This window comes from Callospermophilus lateralis, chromosome 17 (assembly GCF_048772815.1).
Source record: "Callospermophilus lateralis isolate mCalLat2 chromosome 17, mCalLat2.hap1, whole genome shotgun sequence".
NCBI lineage: Eukaryota > Metazoa > Chordata > Mammalia > Rodentia > Sciuridae > Callospermophilus > Callospermophilus lateralis.
Window position 1 is genome coordinate 12,302,784 of NC_135321.1, and position 18,740 is coordinate 12,321,523.

Genomic DNA, 18,740 nt, shown 5'->3' on the forward strand with positions numbered 1-18,740 from the left:
AACTTAGAGTTGGCCTTATTCACAATCTCCCTTTATAAGTTATTTAATTGCTGCTTGTAAGTCTTCAAAGAGCTTAAGGCATTTCATGCATTTATTATGGTCAATACAGAATTCTGAACTGAAACTTACAATGTTATCTTTAAACAGCAAGGAGAATTATAACATTTAAAAATCCATCCAAAGTAGAAGCCCTTAAACTATTTTTCTAAAGGCAGAGCAGTCACTTATTCACAATCTTACCAGTATAAACAAGTCAAGAGAATCTAAGCCTTCGACTGTTTTCTCATTGACTGATCCTGTCACCTGGGTAGTACTCACACAAGGCTCCAAAGATTCAAAAAACAACAACAACAAAAAAAAAAGCCAGAAAACTTTTGTGTAAACGTTTTTTCTTCCATGGTGACCACAGCCTTAGTTTCGCCAACTCAGGAATGAGCTAGAAAAGATCCTAGACCTATTTTACAGAACAGCAAACTGAGGCACAGAGGAATGTGAGGTGCAGATGCAGTCACCTGTTTGCCCCGACACCTCCTCTGTGTCCCTGAGCCTCATCCAGCCCCTCTATTTATGGAGAGGCAAGCTTGCCCCCAAAGAGAATCATATTGGTACAAACTTCCTTTATGAAGAACAGGAAGGGACGATTTGCCACAAACTGATCTCGGATGGGGAGTCTTTTCACAGCAATGCTGTCCCCAGAGGCTGCCGCTGCCTCTGTGCCCTCTTCATTGACATCCACGTAGGACTTGTGGATGACTTTGGATAAGTAGAGGCGTCTGTCTGGTGACATCCCAGAGAGATCAGCTTTGGCCTGGTTGAAGATGTCGGTCATCCCTAGGGATTTGAGCAGGGAGTTCAGCTCATACTTGATTTCGAGCTTGAATCGGGGGATGTGAACTTCCACGTCTCTTTCCATCATGTTAGCAGAGTTGGTCCACTCCTGGAACGTCCTGCCATTCAGCTCCTTTTCTATCTGAGAGAAAAAGCACAGATGAGCCCACCTGAGCCAAACCCACAGGGTTTCCATTAAATACATTTTTTTATATAAATTCTCAGTGGGAATGGTTGGATTTCATGGCTTTCTTCTCTACCTGGAGAGCATGCTCATGTGCTTCCTCTCTGGAAACAGTCTTGCATTTAACCTCACTTCCCTTTGGTCTACCTCTGGTCTGTATTTCATCCTGCAGCTTCCTGTGTGCACCCTCGATCCCTTGGACATTAGGCTTCACCTAGAGTTCTCTCTGGGTTGTTCCTGAAGTCCCTGTGTGTCTGCTTCCTGGATGAGTTCAACCACTTCTTCTCAGTCTGCATGGGGAAGTAGTTGATCACACCCTTCGTTAGGAACTTGGTTTTCATTTGGCTTTTAAGATGCCAAGGCCCCTTGTTCTTGTTCCACTGGGACAGCATTCATCTCCGCCTGTCCCTCATTTTTTGTTGGGCTGCTCCTGAAACTGAACTCAGGTGCTAACCTGACACCCTTCATGCGACTACCAACCACTTCACCTTCCACATCTGCTCAGGCTTCCAGAAGAAGACTCAGCAACCCTGACTTCTCATTCTCTATCCAGTTTCATCACTTTCTGACGACCCTTGGAATGTCTCCCCTTGGGCACTTGAGACCATCTAGCCAGCCCTCCTTCAGGGCCGAGCTACCAAAGTGTCACATCCCATTTTCCTAGTCAAGAGTTCAAAGCATTTTCATCACTTCCTGCCCTAATCATATAAAATCTTTCATAAAGTACAGGTAGTTTTTATCCTGAAGTATCCCTTTACTTTTTCTTTTTCTGCCTTAATCCAAGTTACCATGATCTCATGACAAAAACCCTCACACTTTTTTCTCGGGTGGGGTGGGCAATAGGGGGTACTGGGGATTGAACCCAGAAGCAATTAACCACTAAGCCTCATCCCCAGCCCCTTTTTATATATTTTTATTTTGAGAAAGGGTCTCACAAAGTTACTTAGGGCCTTGTTAAGTTGCTGAGGCTGGCTTTGAACTTGTGATCCTCCTACTTCAGCCTCCTGAGGCACTGGGATTACAGGTGTACAACACCCAGCTTGGCAAACCCTCACACTTCCAAGGCATTTGCTCATGTTCTCTGCTCTGCCTGGAGCACGCTGGGTCCCCTTACCTTGCCTGTTCATCTTCTACTCATCTAGCAAGGCCCACCCTGAGATTATCCTCCAGAAACCTTCTCTGAGTTCCCTATTCTAATTTAGACCCTTTCTACTCCCACAGGACTTTCTGCAAAATTTAAACTGGTTCCAAACTGCTATATTCCTCCAAATATCTTCCAACCCAGCTGACCACAGGCCCTGGATTCTGTTTCTTTCTGAATTGGCCACACCTGTAGGTCCACCTGTTCCCAGAGCCACATTTGTATTTGTCTCACAACTGTCCCTGTGGACTTGTGCCTGTCTCATGTCTCACTTCTCAAACTGAAAGTACACACCCCAGCCCATGTGTTTCGGGAACCCTCCCTGCCCTCTGCCCCCACCTGGGCCCCACTGCTTTTACCTCAAGCCCACACTCACTGACTGACCATGAGCTTCTGCAGGCCCCCAAAGCTTCAACTGTCTTCCTAAGGAACTGTCCCAGTCAGATTGGGGCGGGAGGGGTGGTCATTCCAAGGCCCCCCTGTGCAGGACACCTTTGGCTGCAGCTAGGGACAAGGGTTGGACCCAAACTCCTACCACCACCATGACCTCTTCTTTAAGGTGATATCACTCATTTCCCCCACAAAACAAGGAATGTTAAAAACAGGATCCTATAATTGAATTAGAAATACTGTAGTAATTTCCCCAGTAGTAAGACAGCTTAATTGGATTTCTGTGGACTGAAAACATCACGTCTCCCAAGTGTCGAAAGATTCATATGTGTGTGTATTTGTACAGTGTGTCACTCTGCCCCATGTACCTTTTTACTTAAGAATAGCTTGTCCTACCCGAGGATTAAGGTCATTGCACCCTTCCTGTCAAAGCTCCTGGGGTGATCGGGCTGAGCCCAGATCATGAATCAGTGACTGGCTGTAAAGCATCATGCGATACAGGGTGAGTGCAGGAGGGTGTGTGTGGGGGCGCTCTTGCTCTAGCTGCAGGCAGGTGCTCTTGTGTGTTACCTGTTCTAGGTTAGCTGGACCCACTGGAAGCAGGATGATCATGCTCAGTTTGTTGCCGGCATAGGGCAGCTCAAGGACCTGCATCTGTGGATTCTTGATGGAGGCCAACTTAAATGTTCCAGTTTGATACATCATTTCCACAATGACACTTTTATCCTATTAAAAGAAAAGATTGTAACTAGAAAGTACAGTTACATATGTGAATAGGTATGTATGTATGCTGCTTTCCTTATGTATCATGAATATATCTACATTAACACTTCAAAGGCAGGATTGGTGTGTAAACACCAGGTATATCCTTTTATTACTTTTATGTGCACAGTTTATTTGATTATTTTTATTTTAAAATAAGTCATAGTTAGAGATGAGTAGTTCTAATGCTCATAGATGACTCGAGTCTACTGAAAATCAACCCAGTTTCTACTAATCTGGGAAAATGAAATCATAATGTCAATTTCTTTTTTAATCCAGTTAGAGGGATTCTCTAGAAGAAAAACAGCACAGGTAATTTTATTGTGCTGTTAGAGAAAGTAATCTTGGTATGTTCAAAGAATGCCCAAATAGAATATTAGGAAATTAATAGATGTCTTCCATTCCAGGGACTCTCAGTGTCTAAACGCTTGTTAGGTACCCCATGAGAAAGGTATTGTCACTTAACAAGGAAAACATAAAAGTTTATAGAAAAAGCAGTGACAGAAACTTAGCCCAGTATGTTCACTAAATCTTTCTCAGTTGTCCTTAAATGATATCACATCCTCCAAAATTTGCCATCAGTCTGAAAATGAAACACTTACCTCACTTAGCTGAAAGGGGGTTTTAACAGTCTCTCTTTCCTGAAATTTATTTTGCCATTGTCCTTTGAAATATATGGCGCTCACCAGGACCATTACAGAGGAAGGGTCAATTGAGCCCTTTCCAAAGAGGTTTTTAATTTTTCCTTGTAACGAAAGAAAAAAAGATAATTGTATTTGGATTTGAACTTGCTGATAATAAAGTTGAATAGTTACAAGAAATATGCATCTATTACTTAAGCTTATTGTACACTTGAGATAGCAGCAGAACTTTTTCATCTGGCCATAGACTCCTGTCAAAGGAAGTTTATTTTAATGAATACTGAAGGTTTTGCTATTTCTAATCAAAAGATAGTGTCCAGGGAGTAGCTAGTACCTCAGTGATGGGTCAATTTTTCCTGCGTCTAGTTATATCCAATGCATTATTATATATTACTGCTTACTCAGACAATTCTTTAATAATGTATTGTGGCTTGTTTTTACTATTTAGCATCCTTTATATTTACCAGAACCTCACTACATGCAAACAGCTAAGTATTTAAAAAGAATCGCTCATTCTTACAATGTACTAGAATTAGTATATCACAAATATACAACAGCATTTGAAATAAATGCATATTTGAAAATCAAGAACTTATAAAAAGATATCAGGAATTGCTTGCTTTGGAAATATACTGATCAAAATTGAACGTGATGCCATCTTGGGGAATTTCAGTGCATTGCAATCTATGAAACCTTTCTGGAATACAATCTATCATACAGTAGGAAACATAGATATATCTAAGAAACTAAGAATCCAAGTGACAAAGACTTTAATTTGCATTAAACTTCTGGGCCTAACACAATAACCAGCATATGATAAAAATATCTAAACTGAAATGCTCAAAATGTATTTCTGAATGACTGGATAAACAAACATATGAATGCATGATAGCAATAATATTCTAAATAAATCCACATTTAGCTCCCTAATACATACCCATGGCAGAGAACCTTATCCACTTCATTCTAAACAAGTTTTAACTGATTTGCATGTGCCAAGCACTGTTCTATACACTAAAACCAAACCAAGGCTATGACACTAAACTAAACAGAACAATGCCCCTACTGTCCTGAAGTTAGCATTTCAATTACAGACTTTTGCTCAGGTTCTTTCTCAATTCAGGGTTCCTGAGCAGCCACTATCAGCAGATCAGAGTGGGTACATGAGATAAAACACATTTTGCACTATGTGCTAAGTAAATTAAAGGATCGAAAAATGTATAAACATTTTCTAACTTAATAAGAAAAACTGGATAGATACATATTTTAATCTGGTCACTTATAACAAAAGGTGAATAAGATCTGTGAGTCCATCAACAAAGAAGGTATTGTTGAGAGCTCTTCAATATTAAGAGATGAAATGGGATACACATATGTTGGAAAGCATGGCCCTATGCTCAGAGAAGAATTTTATGTTGCTGACATGCTCTCCACAAGTAAATTTAGCTCTAACAGTAATCTGGTGTCATTTGATCCTAATTTTAATTTATTTTAATTAATCTGGTTTCATTTGATCCTAATTTTGATTTATTATTCAGATTCAATTTCTTCTCACATCAGGGATTGCCTAACTTTCAAGACTTCATGAAGTATCATGAGTCAATGGCATAACCACACAGAGGATTAGTTCAACAGGTAATTCCACTACACACCTTTAGGGGGATTAAACTCAAGGACAAAAAGAACTGGATTTTTTTATCTTAAGCTATTGCTTTTTGTTTGTTTTGATTAGTACTGTCATTTGGAAACTGTGTGTATTGTGGGAAAAAAGAGAGTGTGCAAAAATATTAGTGACTTTATAAAATGGTATTTTTGACATGAGATAAGAGAAATGGGTATACAAGGGGGGGTTTATTTAAAGTAAAAGTCCCATGAATCTGAATTATAATAAATAACACATGTAAGAGATGATGTTTCATTTTTATAAAAAAGTAAATACTCCTTAGTTATGTTCACTTAGAAAGTCTGACCAAATCATTAGCAATGAACACTCATACCCAGATTATAGTATCTAAATATAACTTCTTATTAAAAGAATAACACTTCAAATAATAATTGACCCGAGCTAAAGTTCAACAAACTTATCAAATATTTAGAAGCAATTTATCAAAGGAGGCACAAGATTGCAAGATAGAGAAATGCAAAATGTTACTGAAAGAAATTAAAAAGAACTTAGATACATAGAGGTAAGTGTCATGGTCATAGGTTGGAGGCTGAAAAAAGATATCTTTTCTCCCCAACTCTGTAGATTCAAAGTGATTTCTATTAAAATTCCAAGTGGTATAGACGATAAAAGATGACAAGCTAATTTTAAAATGCAAATGGAAATGCAAAGGATAGAGTTTAGCAAAGGCAACCCTAGAAGAGGACCTGCAGGGCCAGAGAACTTCCCCATCCAGCCCTGAGGACTCATTACAGAGCTGCCACAATCATGGCATGGTCATGAGAATAAGCACATGGACAAACGTAACAGAATGGAGACCAGGAGCAAACTCACATGGACCTCTAATTTGTGATGAAGCTTACACTTGTAGTGCAATCAGGAAAGAATTTTCTTCTTAACAAATAGTGCTGTGCTAATTAGATGTCCATGTAGAGGGGAATGATTTTTTAAATGAACCTTAAATATAGTTAAACTACCATAAAGCATCTGGAAGTTGTAATATGAAAATATTTTCATGAACTAGGAGTAAGCAAAGATTTCTTTAACAGAACCCAAGGGCACCAATTGTAAAGGAAAAGATTGATACATTTTATTCCTTTGAAATTAGGAATTTCACTCATCTAAAGCATCATTAGAAAAGATAGGTACAAAATGCTGGAAGTCACTTACGTCATATGTATTCTGTATGTGTAAGGAACTCTAAAATTTTATAAGAAAAAATGTAGATAAATCATCTTTACATAATATAGTAGCACTTCACAAAAGAAAATGTAAAGCAAATGAAAAAGTGTTTGACCATATAATTCATAAAAGAAATACAAATTAATATAAAAATAAATAGAGTGGCTAAAATTAATATGACTAATAATGCTAAGTTTGGGCATGGAACAGTAACAAATAAAATTCCCATTTATTGCTTAAGCAAGTAAATTGATGCAACTAATTAATAAAAATGCTTGGCACTAACTAAAATCAAGTGTGTTCTTACCTCACAAACAGAAATTTCATTTCAAGGTGTGTACCCAGCCACACTGCATACGTACGCATACAAAAAGATATATACCAAAATTCATTTAGGGGTGCTACTTATAATTGCTAATATAACTATAATTATAATTGCTCAAACTAAAAGTATCCCAAATGTTCATTAACAGTAGGATGAATATACATACTTGGGATATTCAGAGGATGAAATACACATTGATGAATATTAATAAGGCATGCAGCATAGAACCACAAGCTAAATATTGACTAAAACAACTAAACACATATTTGTGGTCCCAACTGCATGAACTGTAAAAACAGGCAGAACTTCTGTGTAATAGAAATGAGAGAAGTCAACACAGGGAGGAAGTGGGGTTAGCTTTGGGGAGGGGACCTGCAGAGTTCTTGGCGGTGCCCTTCCTAGTAGCTAATGTTTTATTTTCCTGACCTGGTGTGGCAATGGGTGTGTTCCCTTTGTGAGAATTTATCAAATAGCATACATACAGTAGTTTACTTCTCTATAAGTGTGTGGGAGAATTTTTGTTTTTCGGTTTTTGATTTTTTGGTACTGGGGATTTAACCCAGGGTCACTTTACCACTGAGCCATATCTCCAACCCATTGCATTTTTTATTTTCAGACAGTGTCTCAGTAAGTTGCTGATGCCTCATTGAGTTGCCGAGGGCCTCATTAAGTTACTGAGGCTGGTCTCAAATATCTATTAATATTAAACGATTATTTTCAGTTTTGCAGATTGGATAATAGAGTTGTAGTCATATTAAAGTCTACATTTTTTAGAGAAAAAAATTAATATAAGTATAGAAAAAATAGTGACTTCTGTGATTTACTCCAAAATCATATGAAAGAAGTGGAGGGAACAGGATGACAGTACAGAGCAGCAAGGTTGCTCACTGGTGATCAGCGGTCAGTTGAGGGATGGTGAGCAAGGGTGCGTTATATATTCTCACTACCTTTGTGTATCCTTAAGTCTTTCCTTAGCTAATATTTAGTTAGTTAATTTATTTAATTATTTTAGTTAATAAAAAATAGTATTTAATTAAATAATTATTATTATTTAGTTAATGATATTTAATTATTTAAATATTAATCAATCTCTGGCACAAGCCAGGTGTGATGGCACAGGCCTGTAATCTCAGCTACCCAGAAGGCTGGTTTCAATATTTAAATATTTTAAATAGAAGAAATGAACAAATCTTTGCATCAGATATGCAATGCACCACTTTAAATTTAAAGTAATATTTAACAATAGATAGGGGTTTTTAAATTGCAAAAGGGAGATTTGATTTTAAATAAATATTTAAATATTGATTTTAAATAAATAAACTGCAGAATTTAAAACATTTCTCTAAAGTGGAGATGACATTCACTCTCATTCTCAGAGCCATGGGGCAGATGATTATCAGGAATCCTTTGAACATGGTCCTGGTGCTTCATTGCTGATCTCTCTCCCGTCCTGGACCCACTCAGCCTCCCTGTTAGCATGTTGACCCAGGAAGTTTATCAACACAGCACAGATAAAGTCTGTGGACACATAAGTGACTCATCCTTACCATTAGTTTTATTTTCAACCCAAGCATTAATGGTGTTTCTCGCTTCTTCTGTGGACTGTTCAAAATCAACAGTCTGTAGGCCGGCTTGGTACAGCTTCTCAGAACAGCTTAAATATTGCTAAAAAAGAAAGTACAGCTGAATGACAGGAAAAAAGGACAAAGAAAACAAACACATTCAAAAGTCCCAACAGAGATGAAGGCAGTTCGCGGATACGAGTTTGACAGAAAGCAAAATCCATATGTGCTTCTTTTTATTTTATTATTTACTTATTTTGGGTGGTACTGGGAATTGAAACTCAGGGGCACTCTTCTACTAAGTTATATCCTCGACCCTTATTTATTTACTTACATATTTGTTTATTTTGAAACAGGATCTCACTAAGTTGCCCAGGTTGGCCCCAAACTTTCAATCCTCCTGCTTCAGGCTTCCAGATAGCTGAGAGTACAGGCCTGTGCCACTATACCTGGCTGGTACTTACTTTTCTAAAATATTTTTTTAAGTTGTGGTTGGATACAATATCTATATTTTATTTATATGTTTTTATGTGGTGCTGAGGATCAAACCCAGAGCCTCACACATGCTAGGAGAGTGCTCTATCACTAAGCCACACCGCCAGTCCTGGTACTTACTTTTAATAAAACAAACACACTTTAAAAAAATCCAAAACCTTTCCCCCAAAATATGTTCAGAATTGTTTTGTTGTTCCTTCTGTCATATCATCAGCTTTCTTGGTTTGAAAACACTCAAAACAAAAATGACACTGCATCTCACACCATCCCTCCACTTATTGCTTCAAAGTGAACAAACAGGAGTGATTATGTGATTGCTGTCATATTATAGATGAGAAAATCAATAACCAGAGTGGTCACATGACTTCCTTGTCTGAGGTCTACCAGAAGGCTTCCCACGGGGTGGGTGCATGCGTGTGTGCATGTGTGTGTGTGTGTGTGAATTTCTTCATAAATCATCCTATATAAAATTAATAGTATCTAAAGTAGACAATTGACATTTTAAAAACTTATGTAAAATGTCATGAACAATATCTGAAGCATTCACTATTTTGTTCACCTGTAACATACTCCCCACTCCAAAACCCCCTCTATGCTGGCATTCTGGAGCCATGCTGTTTTGTGCCTCATCTCTTACCTTGGTTCTTGGACAGCTTTAGAGATTTTTCAGTGGTAAAGAATTTTTATTTGATGTTTCACAACTCTAATGAGAGTTTTGATAAAATCGTGTCTCTGTAATCCTAGGTCAGCTCAAATTCAATCTCTTAAAGTTAAATGCCACATGCCTTTTTTTTAAATAATCCCTTATAGATTTCATTGTATGAAATTCAGAAGGTGCCAGATGGGCTCACCTGATGGAACTCCATTGCCTTTGTCCCATAGAGTCGGTTGGCGATGCTGAGGGTGTAGTTAGTGCCCGACTGGTTGATTTGAGAGAGGAGGAGTCCAAACTCGGAATGCAGCCTTCCCGCTTGACTGCACTGATAGAAATAAACAGAGTGATTTGTCAAGTGACTGGATTTCTTGCCATTGGAGTGTCATAAATAACATGGAAACAGTACCTGGAGAGCAAGGTGTCTGCCTCTGATGAACAGGGCAGGGAATACAAGGTTTAAAGTGGGTTTTTTTTTATTTTTTTAAGTCTCCTTTAGCGCCTAAGTCTCACCAAGCTGTGACTTTGTTTGCAGACTGTGCGGAGAATTGTATGCACTAGTTGGCTCTAATGGTTTAATTCAAAAGTTGGAGTTTCCATGAATAAAGAGATCTTAGTGATATGTTCAGAGACATAATCCAAGTTTTGTGACTGCCCTTAAACTTATAGACTCAATTTTCTTCTCTGCCACACTCTTTTTGTGGTCTCAGTTTTCTATGTGCTTCTTAATGAAACACTTTGGTCCTTTACTGGACAGTTCCAACACCCTCATTTGTCCCTCAGTGGTGGAATTCTGATAAGCTTACAGCTTTGATGATTTGAAAGATGGCTAAGAACTCACCGACCTGCAGGGTTGAGGCCTATATTCCCTGAAACAATGAGTCCCAAGCCATGGCTTTGGTCTCCTGATAATAAGTTGGGTACTTTGAAGCAAGTTTTCAGTGAATCTATATGCATTTATGTATATTCTCAAGCAGTACCAAATAACTACTTTCATGTGGGACTCCTATATAATTTTGATGTCAAAACGGATGCTCCTATTAGAAAGAACTAAGGACCATTGTCCCAAAGCATGTAGGTGGGACAACCTCAGGCCCAGTCTGTAGTTACATGGCAAAGCGTCAGGGTCCTTTCTCAATTTCCTCAGTAGCAGAAAAATTCTAACCCTGCATAGATAAGACTGGCAGACTCAACAAGAATCTCAGAACAGAAGCGTGTGAGAATGAAGGCAATCGTCAAATCTGGGGGCTTTGACTAATATTACTAATATCATTAGTAATAACAGTGTTATTACTAATAACAGTAATGTCATCACTGTCACTATCGTTGTGTTAAATAGGCTGCAGAGGCTATCAGAAACAGTGAAGGAGGGACCAAGGAGACAGTGCTGCTCTCCAGCCCTGGACTAGCCTCTCTGGGGCTCTGATGTGAAGGTGCAGTTCACAGCTCAGCAATGACATCATCATACCTCAGCTGAGTCCCTGAACTCTGATTTCAAGAATTCTGCAATATGATTGTAGTGAAGCACCTAGAAAAGGAAAACGGGATCGATCAGTATCAAAAGTAAAAGAGTCCACAAAAGTTGAGAGCTGTATTTGTTCATTCGCTTCAGAGCAAGACTGATAGTGACAGCCAGATTTTAAGGATGCCATGTCTCATCTGAAGTCCTGGGTTGTCTTTACATATGTTATTTAACCCTCCCAACAACTTCATGAGTAGATTCTACTGTCCCCATTTTATACTAGGGAAACTGAGGTCAAAAGGTCAAGGCATTGCTCCAGACCACTGTCCATGAGGCTCCAGGGACTGAGCTCTTAGGCGCTCTTCTCGTCTTCCCTCTCCTATTCTTCTTGGCTCATTTAACTAGGATGGTGCCCATCTGGGGCAAGGCAAAGCATTGCATTTTCCCAGCACAGACAATAGTACGATAAGAGGACAACAGTAAGATAGGCAAGGGTCTTAAGAGTTATTAAGTGATATTCTTCTCTAGGTGCTTTACAGAAATGATATACATACATGGAAATCACCATTATTAGCCTATGAAACCTAAAAAGTCACTTTTCCCTCCAAGTCTGTTTCCCTGTCTGTAAAATGGGGATAACACTGCCCAACTGCTACATGGAGTTGTGATGAAGAAATGTAGTAACGAATAGTATTTAAAACTTACTAATTTCTAAAATGCAGTAAGTTTCACCAAATTGTTTAAACTTCTATAAGAAAAGTACGTTTTCCTCTATAAGAAAAGTACATATGTTCTCTATCACACTTAATTCCCCGAAAGTAGGAATTCCTAGAGTAAACCACAGAGACTTATTTGTGACACCACTTGTGTTGGAATATGAGGTTTCCCCCAAAAGCTCACGGGTTAAGCCAGGCAGGAATATTCAGAGGCGAAATGAGAGTGTAACCTAATCAGTGGATTAATCCATTTGGTGGATTAATAATTAGAAGGGACTGCTGACCTGGGTGGTAACTGTAAGCAGGTAGGGTGTGATGAGAGGAAGCAGGTCACTGGGGGCATTCCTTTGGGGTTTCTATTTTGTCCTGGTGCCTCCTTCTCTCTCTGCTTCCTGGCTGCCCTGAGCTGAGCCACTTCCCTGTGCTAAGCTCTTCTGCAGTGATCTTCTACCCCACCTCAGGCCCAGAGCTGGAGTCAGCTGATTATGGACTGAAACTCTGAAACCACAAGCCCACAATAAACGTGTCCTCCTCTAAGCTGTTCTTGTCGGGTATTTTGGTCATGGTGACACAAAAGCTGACTAAACGCACCCCTGACAATAAGGAAGAGACCATCTGATGCATGGGTCACACTATTTGCATGACAGTGTATCCTGTTACATAAGCCATTTTCCCTTTTTAAGAACATGAGCTGCCCAAGTGTGTTTTGGCAGTTCTCTCTGCATAAAGATAGAAGTCATATGGTGGAGCAGAGGGGACAGGGAGGGAGGGGACACGTGGACAGTGCGAGGCTCAGGGGAAACTGCCCACGCGTTCCTTACCTTTTCTATTTGGTCTGCGCTGTTCCCTCTGGCACCAAGGAGGAGCATGCTTAGCGCCGAGAGCAGACTCAGTGGAGAAAAGAAGACATTGTCTCCTACGTTGTTACTGCTCAGCTCCTTGAACACATCAAGACAAAATTCAACGTTTGCTGTGCTGAGGGAGCCCATTCTGACACCAAGCTCTGCCTGAGAACAGGAAGGAGAAAACAATCTCAGAACATCACTTGTTGATACCCGGAGTTCAGGTTATACATGTCATGAATGTAGGCGTCTGATCTCACGACTTCAAGAAGACGTATACATCCTGTCACAGCCTCTGAAAAAGTAGCAAATGCTAGAAGGAGGAATTCACTTCATTTTAGATTCCAATGAATAGATCTACTATCCTCCAGCCAACGGTTCAACAGTATCTCACCATCTCTTGTGAACATGGAAGAATGAACTGTAGGGCAATCCCTCCATGGCCCCCACTTGTCCCCGCAAGAGTTCTGTTTCTATTCTTCACACTTGAATAAGTCTTTTCACTCTTACCAAAAAAAAAAAAAAAAAATCTATGATTGTTCTGGAGCAAAAGAGCATGGGGAATTAGATTCTTTTTTGCTTGATTTCCAAGCTTTAGGAAACTCCTCAGCCTGGAATTCATGCAGAAAAATTCTTTAACTAAACAAACTCAGCCAAACAAGATATTGTCCCACTAGACTGACAATTTTGCAGTCTTATAGGAGGGGAATGCCTCCGTCTCAGTCATGCTTGCACAAATAATCTGATAATAATGTAGTGTTAGGCAAAATTCTCTGCACATATTTTCACTGGTCCATTGTAGTTGCACATAATAGTGGGATTCGTTGTGAGATAGTCATATGTTTTTATTTCCTTGATGGACCTCACTCCCTGTACTCCTCCAAGAAAGTGCAGCAACACTGTAAAGTGGGCCACACCATAGGAAGGTGATCAGAGCCCCAATCCTGGGCTCATGACCATGTTAGTGACAATTGAGGAATGAAGAGGAATGCTGAGATAGAAAAGATGACCTGGTACATGTGTTACCTTAGGAATCGAGCATGCTGGGAAGGAACAGTTTATTCTATTCACTACACCAAGACTAATGGAGCTAATTGTAGGGAGTTACAGAAATAACAGTAATCAAGAATCATTTCTGGGGGCTGGGGATGTGGCTCAAGCAGTAGCGCGCTTGCCTGGCATGCATGCGGCCCGGGTTTGATCCTCAGCACCACCACAAAGATGCTGTGTCTGCCGATAACTAAAAAAAAATAAATATTAAAATTCTCTCTCTCTCTCTCTCAAAAAAAAAAAAAAAAAGAATCATTTCTGTCCCTGAAAGTTTTGTTGTTCAGGAGCCTGGTGCTTCCTGGCCCTGACTTTCAGCTGACCCTCTCTCCTGGTCCCACCCCGCCTCCTCTGTCTTCTGTAGGACCTCCTTCCACGTTCAACCTCCATGCATGATGGATCAGGCTTCAGATCTTGGGCCTCTCCTGCATTCACGCTCAGATCCCAGTTGACCTCATCCAGCCCTGGGCCTTGCATGAGGTTGATATGCTCTGAGTCCCTGCATTTACGCTGCCCCTGAATTCCAGACCAGCCAGCCAGCCACACACTCAAACTCTCCACTCTGTGGCTAATAGGTCTCTCAAACCTAAGGTGCGGAAATGAACACCCCCTCCCCAGCCTCTCCTCTGGTAAACAGCACCTTCACTTCTCTACTTGTTCAGGCTAAAAAGCTTGGGATCACCTGTTGAGAGCCACAGCCTAAGGGGCCCCAGCAAACTTCCAGCTGATTGGCTCACGGTGGCCCCAGCAAACTTCCAGCTGCCAGCTGATTGGCTCCTCTGCGGTGATGCTCATTGGGCTGTTTCCCCGCCCTTTCAGACCACAGAGCTGCTCATTCAGGGAGTCTTTTGGTTCCACCCACAGGGCCCAGCCTATCGGCCTCAAGAGTGGGAGGAGTGGGGCTTGAGAGGCTCCCCTGAAGCAGGTGGTGGTAGTTGGGCTCTGAGGGAATTCCTGAAGAGCTCCTGTGGTGCAGCATGTGTGTTCTAAAAATAAAGTTCATTTCAGCTTGACAAGTGATTGTGCCCAGCCAGACTATGGCATTATTTTTAGAACACAGGCTGCACCACAGGAGCTCTTCAGGAATTCCCTCAGAGCCCAACTGCCACCACCGTTTCAGGGGAGCCTCTCAAGCCCCTCTCCTCCCGCTCTTGAGGCCGATTGATTGGCTGGGCCATGTGGGCGGAGCCAAAAGACTCCCCCAATGAGCAGCTCTGTGGTCTGAAAGGGCGGGGAAACAGCCCAATGAGCATCACCACAGAGGAGCCAATCAGCTGGAAGCTGGAAGTTTGCTGGGGCCACCGTGAGCCAATCAGCTGGAAGTTTGCTGGGGCCACTGTGAGCCAATCAGCTGGAAGTTTGCTGGGGCCTCTTGGGCTGTGACTCTCAACAATCACCCTTAAATGTTTTCTCATTCACAGTCCATCTATGAAAGTATCCTGTTTCTTCAGCTTCAAAAATATCCACCCTCTGCCCACTTCTCACACTCTTCAGTTACCACCCTGGTCAAAGGTACCTTCCGCTCTCTCCTGGAGTACTGAAATAGTCACCCAGCTGCCTACGTCACCCTTTACCCTCTCCATGGCATGTTCTACAGAAACTAGAGTGATATTTTTTAAAGATGCTCTCCCCTACTCAAAAGCCCTGTGTTTTCCCTCCTCTCAGGGAAGAAACCAAAATCGTTACCATGGTAAGCAAGGCTCTCCAGGCTGGCCCCAGCTCCCTCCCAGACCTCATCCCCTGCCACTCTCCCTCCAGTTCACCCTGCGTGTGCCATGTCACCTCCTTCCATTCCTTCTGGGTGACACGTTCTCATTAATAAGCCTCCCTGATCATTCATTCCGTTTGAGAAGGCAGCCACCATCTCTCCACCAGAACCCCAATGTTCATTTTCTTCTGGCACATGTCACATGTCACTGGACTGACTGACTATGTATGTATTTATTGTTGGACCCACTTCCCCAGGGTGTCACCTTTATTAGAGCGAGGGCTAGGTTTTGCCCTTATGCTTTTTTTTTTCCTTTTGTAGTTGTAAATGGACAGAATGCCTTTATTTGTTTACTTTTAAGCGGTGCTGAGGATGGAGCCCAGTGCCTCACACATGCTAGGCAAGCACCCTGCCCCTGAGCCCCAGCCCCAGCCCTGCCCTTTTGCTTTCTTCCAGCACCTGGACCAACGCTGGCCACAGAGCAGCCACAGGATAAGCACCTGTGAAAGAAGCACAGGAGGGGATTTCAGTCTGGTCAATGTGATGCTACGCAGTGATGCTGAGGGAGCAGGAGGCAGGGGCACACAGCAACCTGAGAGGTAGGACAGACCTGGAGCAGGCGAGGTGCTCGCTGCCTCTTGAAGAATGAAATCAAACTTACCCAGGTGCGTGCATGTCAGAAAAGAGCTCCCCACAGAAGGAACGGCGTGAACAGAGACTCAGACACCCAAGAAAATGCTATGTTACAAAAACATGAAACGGGAAGTCAAAACAGTGGCGGGAGGCAGGCAAGACGAGTCCTTGGGTGCTCAGCAAGCCCCATTTAGGAGAGACCAGACAACTCATGATGTGGCGGGCCCCCATGCAGCTAGGCGGAAGTTCAGATCAGAAGTTCAGTCCAGGATGCTCCCTCCCCTCCCCTTCCTCTCTGACCTTCTGAATGACTTCCTGGGGTTCTCAGTAGTCTCCCCACCTCCCACCCTCAAATTGCTCCGCAGGCCACCACTGGAATTCTCTCCCATGATCCCTTCCTTGGATGGGTATTTCTTCTTTCTAAATACCTTAAATTATTCCCTAGACAGCTTTTATAAAAAAATGTGGATTGCCCACTCTTCAGCCCTCCCCTCCCACTTTCCTTCTGTGCTGAGAACCTGCTTTCCTTCAGATTCTGTAAGTTCACACCTACAGAGAAGGCTCCACCCTCCTCGGCCCCCAGGAGCAAGCCTTGGTTGGCCTAACCCGACTGAGACATCTGTCTCTCAGGTCAGTAACTGCTTTAGGACTCAGAAGGGCTGTAATTTTTTGCCAACAAAAACTATTGCAACAGTTGCTGGAGGGCTTCTGGGAAAGCCTTCTCTCCAATAAAAGGAGACCCACAGGAGGACACCAGCTTTTGCCCTCTTCTCGGAGTCATGTCACAGACATGCAACTACTATTGTAGCAGCTATTTTGCTACCATGAGATAGCCAGCCAAGAGGATGCCCAGCATCTCAGAGAGAAAAGATGGAAAAACCTTGAGTCCTCAATGACACATCATCCAGGATGATGAGCAACCTGGGCCCTGCCCAACCTTGGGACTTCTTGTCACATCACACGAAAGCTTTTCCTTGTTTTTAAATAAACCATTTTAGTTGGGTGTCTTGGCTCTGTCAGCTGAAGCATCCCAACTCACCTTAGGAATTTCTTAAGGTACCTTTCACTAAGGCCAATGAGCCCTCCCCCACATCCACGCCTTCCTGGTCAGCTACATATTTTCTTATTTAGTCTCCCAGGAACCTGAAAATATTTCACTCTTTTACCTTTGACCTTCTAGGTTACAGCTTTGCCCTCTTTTATAGAACCTGAGTCTAGGCCTACATTCCCTTGGACATTATGACAAATGACCCGTGTTGGTCCCCACCTGTGCATGTCTATTCTAGGTACTAACTTGTCTTGGGTCAGTGCAAATCTGAGCTGAGCTCACAGGAGGAGTGTTCTCTGGAATGTGAACTTGTCACTGATTCAGGTATTTGTGGCATGCTTCTTGCCAAAACAGTGCTGCAGTGCCCTGATTGTCAAACACAGCTAACAGAGCCAAGCCTTCAGACCTGGGGAGGTAGAAGAGAGCAGGGGCATCAGTGTCAGACAGAGTGAGCCCCGAAAATAGTGTGTCACTTTTGGACTTCCAAAATAACGACTCATGGCATGTGTAAGGTAGAAATGATGCTCGCACATCCCTGTAATCAAAACCGGTTGCCCTAAAATTATCATTAAGGAGCGGATATTGCACATTCCAGTTGTCAGACTACCAAGCAGAGTATAATAGGGCCCAGCGGTTATTCTAGTCCAAACCTGGATTATACTTTTCTTTGCTCTTGATGTTTGGGGTTTTTGTTTTTGTTTTGTTTTTAAGGTATAACAGAGGAATTTGCTAATCTTATTTCACTAAAATGCAATTCTATTCTTTTAGCAGGATTCTGTCATTCAAATTAATTTCAGTATAGTTCTCTGTGATGTGCATAATGATATCAGTGTCCTTGACTTTGTTTAGTGATTTTGGTAATGAACGTTCACCCAATAATGAAGACTGTCGAAGCTGGGCACTCTTCATACTATATTCTGCATCACAGTGAATGGAGTTAGCTAGTAGAATCATGTTCTTGAAGGCAAGTTCAAATATACAAGTAAATGGACACTTATTTTTCTTAAATTTATGTCATAGCATTACTGTAAAAGAGCTTGTCCACACGTGTCATTAAAGCCCTGTTATTACCTAAGAAAAGGCTTTGGAATATACTACTAGACTTTGGAATACACTACTATACTGCTGGACATACTAGTGTATGTCCAGCACTTTTATTAGTCTGTCTGTCTGCTGTCTATATTTTTTATAACTGCAAGTGCAGAAGGCTCTAGTAATCTCACTCCTTTCTTCTGTCACAAGCCATCATTGAACTACAAAGGCCATTCTCTCCTTAGATTATTGCCTTGGGCCTACTTCATTCTCCTTCCCCTCCACCCCATAGACATTGCTTTTGTTTAAATCATATCCTTTTATTATATGTGTTCTTATGAAATAGCAATTTTCTTAATTTATTCCCTTTTAATTCTCATAAATGAGCTTCTGTGAAATGGTTTCTCACTTAGTACTATGTTTTAAG

At 41.5% G+C, this 18,740-nt stretch overlaps 1 protein-coding gene across 2 annotated transcripts; it reads right to left on the bottom strand.

The window, feature by feature from the left end:
• Positions 1–565: 565 nt before the first annotated feature.
• Positions 566–12,992, bottom strand: Serpinb11 (serpin family B member 11). 2 transcript variants are annotated; one of them, XM_076837145.1, is made up of 7 exons: positions 12,825–12,992; positions 11,294–11,353; positions 10,025–10,153; positions 8,664–8,781; positions 3,908–4,050; positions 3,114–3,269; positions 566–970 (listed from the first exon to the last, which is right to left on the bottom strand). In XM_076837145.1, exons 1-7 carry the CDS (start codon positions 12,990–12,992, stop codon positions 566–568), a joined length of 1,179 nt encoding a protein of 392 aa, XP_076693260.1. The 2 variants fall into 2 exon arrangements, with proteins under 2 accessions (XP_076693260.1, XP_076693261.1); XM_076837146.1 differs by lacking the exons at positions 3,908–4,050; positions 8,664–8,781.
• Positions 12,993–18,740: the final 5,748 nt, after the last annotated feature.

Excerpts from the sequence above, each read along its gene's own strand:
- Serpinb11 (XM_076837145.1), bottom strand. The coding sequence starts at position 12,992 with ATGGGCTCCCTCAGCACAGCAAACGTTGAATTTTGTCTTGATGTGTTC. Across the intron at positions 11,354-12,824 it reads GCGCAGACCAAATAGAAAAG|GTGCTTCACTACAATCATAT; the intron begins GTAAGGAACGCG and ends TTCCTTTTCTAG. Across the intron at positions 10,154-11,293 it reads AGTTCAGGGACTCAGCTGAG|TGCAGTCAAGCGGGAAGGCT; the intron begins GTATGATGATGT and ends TATTTCTATCAG.